General features: G+C 38.6%; 1 protein-coding gene across 1 annotated transcript; it reads left to right on the top strand.

The window, feature by feature from the left end:
- Positions 1–5,090: 5,090 nt before the first annotated feature.
- On the top strand, positions 5,091–8,952 carry LOC118324807 (zinc finger protein 585A-like). Its single transcript, XM_035657278.1, has 4 exons — positions 5,091–5,370; positions 5,481–5,574; positions 6,208–6,358; positions 6,479–8,952. The coding sequence occupies exons 1-4, from the start codon at positions 5,172–5,174 to the stop codon at positions 7,541–7,543; spliced, it is 1,509 nt and encodes a 502-aa protein (XP_035513171.1). The 5' UTR covers positions 5,091–5,171; the 3' UTR covers positions 7,544–8,952.
- The last annotated feature ends 1,049 nt before the right edge of the window (positions 8,953–10,001 follow it).

Below are 10,001 nucleotides of genomic sequence, written 5' to 3'. Positions count from 1 at the left end.
GGGTCCGGAAGGCTTGAAGTCAGTATGAATACAGATCATTTTGATCGGTGGAAGAAAGGTTTTATAGAAAGGGAATTTTTAAAAACAACACTGTGTGTTTTAGCTGTTAAAAATAGGGACTGTATTATTGGCCCACTTGTGAACAAAAACAGTGAGGGATTGGCTCGCATCTCTTCGTCACTGTCTCTACTATCTTCTCTCCTCACCCAAAGCAGGCCACCCATTCACTCACAACCCACCCCGCCCTTCTTACAATTTTTTTTATATTCTCTCCTCAGTCTCTTTAATTTCCTTCCCCTCCTCTTTCCCTCCACTTAGAACGACGCGAGGAGGGGTGAAGAAGAGGGTAATTAAAATGGGGATGCTGTGCAGTGAAATGAAGCCAGTGCAAAGACACACCTCATGCCTAAGAGATGAAAATATAAATGGAATAAGACAAAAATAGGTGAAAAAATAGATGAACAATATATTGTTTTGTGATTTTAATCAAATGGTTCTTACACAACTGACTTTGATGAACCACATACCCCTCTCTCACTCACACACACACAAACGAGGAACAAAGCAGCAGTACAGAGATCTGATTGATGTGCATAGCTCCAGGACAACTCAAGAAACAGGTGAGATAGTGACAGCTCACAAAAAGAAGAGGAAAATCAGATCCCAGTAACTGTACCATGGTTGCTGCAGAGAGAGGGATTGGCAAGACCACAGAGGGTGCAGATGGAGGAGTCACCTTGAGGGAGAAGAGGGGAAGGAGGGAGGGAAGGAACACAGTGGCAATGCCAATTTATTTCTTTTCAGGTCATAAGCTTGTAGATATTGAGAAACACACTTGATGAGCAATTCAACTGTATCCTAAAGGAGACTCAGGAATTCATTGTACAAAAAGGTTATAAGGTATGATAGCTACAAGAGAAAATCCTGTAATCCTGAGAAAGGCTTCACAGGTGTCAGTTTGCACTCATTGTCTGTTTGTGGAACGAAACACAGTCGGTCTGTTCAGTGGTGACTAAACACTGGAGTCTGGTCTTTTTTTCAGCTGAGGTGTGGGTGGAAAATAAAATAATATTGACTCAACGCTCATACGCAGCTTTATAGCAGAATATAACTATAATTATAATAAATGCACTTCTTGGGAAAATGAAGTTTAGCACTTCGCTCACCTGGGCTACAGTTGATCACAGCTAAAGAAAATCATGTTTGAGCTTTGTAGTGAGGTATTTGAGAAGGATTCAGACAAGTAAAGTAAGTGGGCAGGATTAATAAAGTCAAATAATAATATATATACATTTTGGCATGGATGACCAAAGTTTGTTTCAAAGGGTTCTTCTTTAAATGGTGTCAGGTGGTCATGTTATTTCACCTTTATTTTGAAATCCTGAAGAGGATAACATTACCCCTCATTAAACAACAGTGACATCTGTTGGTGGAGTACTGACACAGACTCAAAGGATAAGTCTGCTAATATTATATATTTTTCTTATTGTCAACAAATGTAAGAAAGGAAAAGATTTAGAACAAAATCTTATTCCTCTGTTCCACAGACCCCCACCTCCAAAGACTATTAAAACCACATCAGTGAGTAACTCTATAGTATGTTCATTCATTATTATGAACATGGGCACTGTAGTTCATACCCTCCTGCTGCCAAAGAGTGCCAAAACCACAGAAGAAAAATGTTCCCAAACAGATATAATATTCACTTTTATTTAAGTAGGTCCCCAGCTGCTTGAGGAAATGAATGAGCCTTTTTAAAATAAAACTATACTGTGTATTTGTAGGTTGTTTTCTAAGATTTACGTCTTCAGTAGGAACAAATAGGTTTGGGGGCTGAGAGCCACAGACAAGCTGGGGAAGTCAATAAAGTACTGAGTGACTGACAGACACTTTTGGTTTTAGTATATACATGGGATGTGTTGACACAATCAAAGATATATAATATCTCAAGCCTTATCCTTTAATGTTACTTAATCTAAGGACAAATTAAATGAGCAGTCTTACTTGTTTAAATCTACCATGTCTGATTTTTAGAAGCATATGTGTTGTTTTGGGAGATACCATGCATTAAAACACTTGAGTGAACAATAACTGATGGCGGGAATTGGAGAGCTGAGATGCTACAATACAACCTTCTCCAACCACCACAGGTCTTTTTCACAGCAGGCATTTTAACTTGTAGGAAAAGCACAGGTGTTACTAATAACATTCACGATGGCTCGGTTCTATCCAAGTGTCCCAGTAAGTGTCTTTCATTTAATTATTTACACTTCAGAGTTGGAAAAATTGACACTTAATAAGATTCACAAAATCCTGAGTCTTAAAGAATGAGTACGGATGAATTCAGGTAATAACTGCTAATTAATCTATTTCCTAGATAACTCCTGAATTAAGGGTTAGTGGATAAAACATACTGCTATGTTAAACAATCAGTGCTTTGCTAGATATCTGTTCTTATCTAAATGTATGCATAATGACCAGTTTTTTAACACATCATTCCTGATAAACTGGTAAATGACATTTAACCAACCAACCAACTCGTCATGTATATATCAGTTGTTTGTTTGTCCCGTCAGTTAAGGTGCTGCATTATACTGAGTTTTTATTAAGAATACATCATTATTTCATGATTACCATTCCATTAGTTCCTTGCTGCATTACTTTGATCATCCACTCACAGTAATTCAACTACTCATTAGCTGTTTGTTAATTAATTTAATTTCTGCATTATTCCTTATTAGTTAATTGATAACTAATTCATATTATGTAAAGTGAGATGCACATAACATACAACGGTAAGAAGGAGAAAGCTCAAAGGATACTAATGCCAGTATGAGAAGTCCAATCTGTAACGACAATAAACAAGAAGGAAACATCCTTCATGTTTCTGAAAAAGGGTTTTCTTCAAGTGCTTCTACATGCATAACAGTGTTTTGAACTAAATTAAACTCAAGGGCGATTGAGGTTTTTTTTTTTGACAAATGGAATCAATCTGCTAAATATAAAGACAGAACAGTAGAGAAGAGATTTCTGGAAGGTATTTGGACCGAGATAAAGCATCAGCTACGGCTTAATGGGCTATACAAATACACCCCCAAGACAGCAGAGGATATATTAACATATGGCAAAGGTATTACAAGCTGTAAGAGGAGAGAACAGTGTACCTCACACAATATGAGGCTCTGTGTGGTTTGTTAATGGTCACGAGGAGCTGTGGGAGTATTAGGAATGTGTTTTAGGTGTGGCTCTGCAGAGGAGACCCTTTAATCTTTAAATGCTTCATGTTTTAAAGTGCCCTTGACTATATTTGTGAAAGTGTATTAGGTTTGCATCACTGATTATTGGGAATTATTGCAGTAAAACCTTTGTTGAGAAGACCAAGGACGCTGCACTTCTTGAGTGCTGACAAATGAAACACACATTGATCTGGTGCTAATTTCTGAGCATACACACATAAACAAACTCTACTTTTCTATTTCAACTGAAAATATTGTATTAAGCCACTTCTGAGGGAATGAAAATTATAGTTTAAAGTACTGTGTGTGGTAACAAAATAATTTTAGTCCACAAATTGTCACATAAAAGCATATTTGTTATCGCTGTCCTGATTTACAATGAAGGGTAGGTTCATTTATGTAAGTAATGCAGTAACTAATCAAATCAATTTCCATTACCACTTACCAACATTGTAATTTTGACTGAATTCAGGAAGGGTGGACAGACTTTCTTCCTCGTTTAAGCACAATAATTATAAACCTTCATTTGTCCCTCTGTCAGTTAAACATATTTACTGGGCAACTCCTGGAGGATAGACACAAGAGCTGTAAGCATGTAATGTGAGGCATGTTTGTTTGCTTGTGATTTATGTACTAAGGTGTGTATGTTTTGAGAAGTATGCCTTTGTATTTTTGTCATTTTGAACAGAGTGAATGCCTAAGTGACTAATTTGCTCGGGTGTTTTATGTCAGGCAAACATTAGCCTGACATCTTATTTAATCTGCTATTATTGTGATATTTGGTTTTGATACAGCAACTCCCACAATCCAAGACAATTTCCCTTTATGGGAGACAATAAAGTAACCTTATTATTATGTGACCCCATTAGGGATTTCAGCTATATTGCGCCTGTAATGTTTGTATCATATGTTTATCACATTCTGTATTTTAATAGATGTTACCAAACGTGGTGACACCACTATTTAGATAGTGTCAAAACAAAATTGTGACCCTTTAATAGCCTGGATCACAAATTTGCAGGGTATACACATACCCACTTATTTTTCAGTCAACATTGGGTATACCCACTTTTAAATCCCCTCTGATGCTCATCATTCAGAAGTTTTTCCTAGGATGGCAAAAGCATGACATAGTTTTCATGAGTGGATGGAGTAAGGAATATTTCACTCAAAATCCATAACTATGTAGTCTCACATTATAGCCTGTGGGCCAGTACTGACTTTTCTGTGGATAATGCAGAAGTTAAATGATAGTGTCTAAATACTACTGGCCCATGGTGAGGTAAATATGCAAGACTAGTGTTATATTTCACTGTTTACAACACATGAGGTTAATCCTTTGCTGGACGGGCCACTTTAAATATAAATTAGGGCATAAATTAAGATTATACCCACTTCTCCAGGCACCACCACACCACTGGCTGTAACTAACTTTCTGATGGGTCACAGCCTTGTGTGAATGTGTGATCTTGTTGTATATGTTTGGTAATCTTTATTTTTATCCAACAAAATGTGATAAAACATGTAAACAGATATCCAGGTGGTCGCACAATCTTAAGGAATACAGGATTCAGTATAACACCGGCCAGCAGGGGTCCTCAGTGAGCCGTGTGGTGTTGGTCACACTGAGCCGTATAAGAAAAGAGGGCACAGTAAAACTCTCTTATTCACTGTTGTTTTACTAACCAAACAACTACCCGCCAAGCTCGACGTTGTTTTTTGCCTTAAAAGTTTAAAAAAACAACAAATAAACTGTCATGTTATTCGTTGTTTAGCATCAACCGTTAAAAACAAACCGTCCCGAGTATTCCCCTTTTACTTCACCAGGATGCGCGCGCATCTTGGCAACGGAAGCCGAAGTTTGTTGCTGCCGATAACTTCCACAACCGAAGCTAAACACACTGAATCCCAACTGGGGGGTTTTAAAAGAGTAAAATGTCGGCCTGTTGTGTGTCTGGCTGTAAAAATCGACGCTCCTCAACCAGCAAACTCAAACTGTACAGAATACCGTCCGGATACCGGCCGTTTCAGGCCAACCGGAGACGGTTATGGCTACAAGCGATCCGAGAAGTGAACGGCAGCACCGGGGAGCTCAAAGCCAATGCTCGTGTTTGTGGCGCTCATTTTATATCAGGTAAACATAACAATGCTTTTTTTATCTTACTAACATGATACACCAGCTTGCAAGAGTTGGTTGCGGTAGATACATGGTGGAAAATGTGTGTTTTTTTCCTGTTTTTCTAGGGGAAGCGTCCATGGACCACGACAGTCCAGACTTTGTGCCTTCTGTGTTTACATCCACTGAACACAGCGTGAGCGCCAAGAAAAAGGCCAAATGGTAAGAAATGTACATTCATGTTGTTATATAGATCACCTGCAAGGACATACTGTAACTTGTGATCATGTGTTGTGTCGCCAAACCCAGCAACAATGCACATATGATTTTATTAAAATCTACTTTAATCTCTCATGTGTTATTACCTAAATCTGGACCCTTGTGTTTTTTTTTTGGTTTGAGGGGATCATTTGAGCTCAAGACACAGTTTTTTTTATGTCCAACTTACATAATTAATTGATTAGTTTATTGTCAGACAATTAATTATTCAGATTTTTCAAACAAGAATGACAAAAAGTCTCTGGTTTCAGCTTCTCAAATGAAAGGATTTGCTGCTTTTTTTAATTTAGGATGGGCAGCTGAATATTTCTGGGTGTTTGAACTGTAGTCGAGCATATTTAAAGTGCTGCAATAGGAAATTGAAACAGTCACATAACACATTTTATTGGGATAGAACATTTACGTATATATGCTGTATAAATATGGTTACTACATTACAGTGTGAGGTTATCTTCCACTTTAAACTTGACATTACGTTTTTGCCAGCAGCTAACCGCTTTAACTATTTAGTGCATTGTCACAGCCTTGCCATGCACTCAGATCAATTGGTTTTCACAATTTCTTTTTTCTCCAAAGGTTTTACGGTCGTAGAAAAAAGCGCCGTCGTACAGCCGATGCTGAAACAAACAGAAGAACATCTCCAGCTCAAGTCGATTCTCCTGCGGACCTTCAGTCCTGTGTTTTGATGGAAAAAACAGAGACGCCATCGTCTCCATCGGGTCCAAAGGTAGCAACTACTCCTTGTATTTTCTGCTTTTAGAAAACATAAAATCAGTATATTTTATTTTGTGTTATTATTGTGTTAAGAAGGCATGCAATTTTACTTCTATGTGTGTGTGTTTCTTAGGAAGGAGAGACTGAAACCGAAAGCAAAACAATCAAATCACAAACAACCTCCAGCCCACACAAGGCAGAACCGTCATTTAAAGTACCAGCAGGCATCCCAAAACTCAACAAAAGTGCCATTGTGCTCCTAAAACCTGTATTTGTACCAGCAGGTGGGTATTTGTGCGAGCTGTGCAATCGCAAGTTCACCAATGCGTCACAGCTTGTAAAACACAAACAGCTGCATGAGGAAAAAAGGTCTTTTATCTGTGAAATTTGTGGAAAGCTCTTCACAAGTCACGCAGATTTAACTGAGTGTGTCCACGAGCCTTCCTTTCCGTGCAACATGTGCGATCGATCTTTCACTTCAAGTCATTACCTCAAGCGTCACAAGCTGCTCCATGTCAAGGATGGCAGGAAGTGCGGCAGGTGTGGCGTGCTCTTCTGTCAACGTCATAATCACATTTTATACCTGCCACAGACCGAGTCCGAACAGGATTCGTCCATCATCGAGCCTCAGGATTTAGGCAGTAATGTGATGCCAGAAAACGCTCCACTGGAGAGCGCACAGCCAGACGAGACTGCTGACCTTGATGACGATGCTCAGAACGCCATGACTGTAACGCCATTGGAGACAACCGCTTCGCCTGCACCCCCTAACGCTGTATCCAAGACCCGTAACGCCCTACCTCCAGCCTCATACACAAGAATCTTATCAGAGATCCCTAAACCAGTGTTAATAAAACCTTCCCCTGTGAAACGCCAACCTCCGCCAGTACCCAGGTACTCAAGGAAAGATTATCTCGCAACCCACGTTCAGCCCCATCTCCCTCAACATCCCGAACTCCCACCCTCGCTGAATATGTTTTCCCCCCAGTACCTCACCTCTGCGTTACTTGAGGTTAAAAGAAATTACGACTACATTTTAAGCAAACCAAGGGTTGTTAAGAAGAAGGAGGTGGATATTGTGAAGGTGGATATTGTGAAGGAGGAACAATGTGAGCTGCTGCTGATTCCTCCGGATGAGAAAAGCGTTGAGCACATCAAACAGGAAAGAACTGCTTATGACCTGGAGATTGTGCTCTGATCTAAACAGCGGGGGGGAAATGTATCACTACTGTGTTTTTTTGTCTGTTTTTTTTTTTTGCTTTGTTTTGAGGACAGTAGAGAGAGACAGAAAAGGCAGGGGAGAGAGAGGGGCTGACATGCAGCAAAGGGGCCGGATTTGAACCTGGGCCGCTGTGTTAAGGACGTGATATGCGCTGCCAGGACGCCCCAAATGTGTCACTTTTAAAAGCGCATAGTGAAAGAGTCTGGCATTTTATTTCACTACAGTTTTACCTTCAGTTAATTAATAAAGCTATCAGGACAATTAGTCAAACACATTATCATTTGATAGATAGATACTAGAGCTGAAACCTCAGCTCATTTATGCTTATTGTACTGCCTTTATGCCACACTTTTGTTGTCTGTATTGCCTGAACGTTTTATTTAGTGTTCATATGATATATGTCTACTGTGAATGTATTGCTGTATGCTTCAGTGCCTACTTTCTTTGTCAGTTAACTAATCTGATTCAGCACACTTATATATTTTTAAACCTAAGTAACTGAACTCACAATGCTGCTATTTTTTTAGGTGTTATTTTTAGTAACAGTAACTTGTATTTAGGATGCCGTTACTTCTGAATCACTGACAAGGTGAAATCTTTTTTCCACTGTACTGTTTGGTAAATAACGTTGTTCTAGATAGATAGATACTTTATTTATCCCGAGGGAAATTCAAGTACGCAAGAGGGATGTGGCCTGAATTGTAAAACTGTGCACCAGGTGGCATTGGGACTGCAGGCTATATTCTGTACTTTGCAGTTTGTGGGGTAATAATCAGTTTAGTCAGTGAGCAAATGCTTTAAATGATATCATGAATATCATTATCTAGCATCATATCTGAAAAGAATTGTCCATTAATCCAGTTTTCCCATCTACCTCAGCGACTGAGAACCACACAGAAACTGTAGTTTTATATTATAGAAATATGTTTGCACTAAATATTATGTCTTTTCCTCTCCATGTAAACAATCCTACTGTAGCTGTATTTTGGGTACATACGTATTATATCTTTAAGTTGGCCTGTGTGTACTAAAATCTGGAAGTGGCAGAAATCAGAGTGGTGGACTAAGAAAGGAAACTACATTTCCGAGACTTGTTTTTCCCATAACACCAAGCGCCATGTTAAAAGGACACTACTTCCCTCCCTGCTGCTGTTCTGTAGCGGACACTGACCCCCACGACTCTGTGAAGGGAGAAGTGAGACATTCACATTACTGTGTGCTTCTTTGGATGCAGCACACTCAAACACACTGAAGCTACAGGTTTAAAAGTGGTTGTTCACATATTGTCATCTTTTTGTTTCGTTTTTTAAATCAACTTTAAATAGATTTCAGTCACTACAGTCAATGGATGATGGTTTTATAACAATAAATGTTTCCAAAATGTTTTCTTTGTCTCATACTATTACCACTGTCATAGCAGTTTTATCTTGCACTGACATTAAAACTCTCTTTTTAAACCAAACAAAGGTCCAAAGGACACGCTGTTGGCTAAAATGGATAAATTGGAGTTGAGGAAGCCTAAAACTGACTCATTACTCATAAGTCATTGCATTTGTACATGAAACATTCAAACTGTATTGTGTCTAATCTTCACTTGGATCCAGTAACGAGAGATGAAAGAAATAGTGAAATGTATCTAAACAGAAATATAGTCTGTACATAACAATGCGTGCAGAAATAAAATGACAATATTTTATTTGCTGGGCTGTTCTTAACCTGTGGAATTATGGGAGGGATGGTTCTGTGGCCCAAAGGATTTGCAGGCCAAAGAGATGTATCAGATGTGTCCTGATGGTGGCACTAGAGAGATTGTTAAATTGACCCAAAACTGTCTGTCTGCTTGTCTTGGACCAACCTCTTATCAGTGTGTCATATTGCATTAACTGGACAGCTTGTTCTTTGAGCTGCGATACAATCCCATTGCAGAAAAAAGCCCCCAGTACAATACCACTAAAGTGCCTTCATGCCTTCATTCGAGGAGCCTTTTTCTAACTATATTTGTTTGTGGTTGCTAAAGGATCCGTTTACTTAACTACTACATCATGGTTTAGAAGTAAAACAAAATGATTTAGTAGAAGCAAAAGGTTTATTTGGTTGCATGATAATTATTTTAGAGTAAGTTAAGAAGTGATAATGCGCCTTTTTTATAAACAAGTTGTGATTAAGCTTTTCATTAATAAATAATTTACTAATGTCTATAGAGTGGTTACAAGCCTTTTATAAGAACAACTTTTGAGCTGCTAGGTTGTGATAAATCTCTCCAGCAGATGTTTTTGCCTCTTCCACATCTGGACCAAAATAATGTATCAACATTTAGTGCAAACTTGAAAAAAAACTCTCAAAAAATGGAATTACACTTTATTAAAGACATTTAAAAGTGCAGAATTTATGGTTTATTAGAATGTTTGGCCCTTTTCTCTTCACACCATATGAC

This window comes from Morone saxatilis, unplaced genomic scaffold (genome assembly GCF_004916995.1).
Source record: "Morone saxatilis isolate NCDOM2014 unplaced genomic scaffold, NCSU_SB_2.0 Contig15, whole genome shotgun sequence".
Taxonomy (NCBI): domain Eukaryota; kingdom Metazoa; phylum Chordata; class Actinopteri; family Moronidae; genus Morone; species Morone saxatilis.
This window is presented reverse-complemented; position numbering and strand designations above follow the sequence as displayed.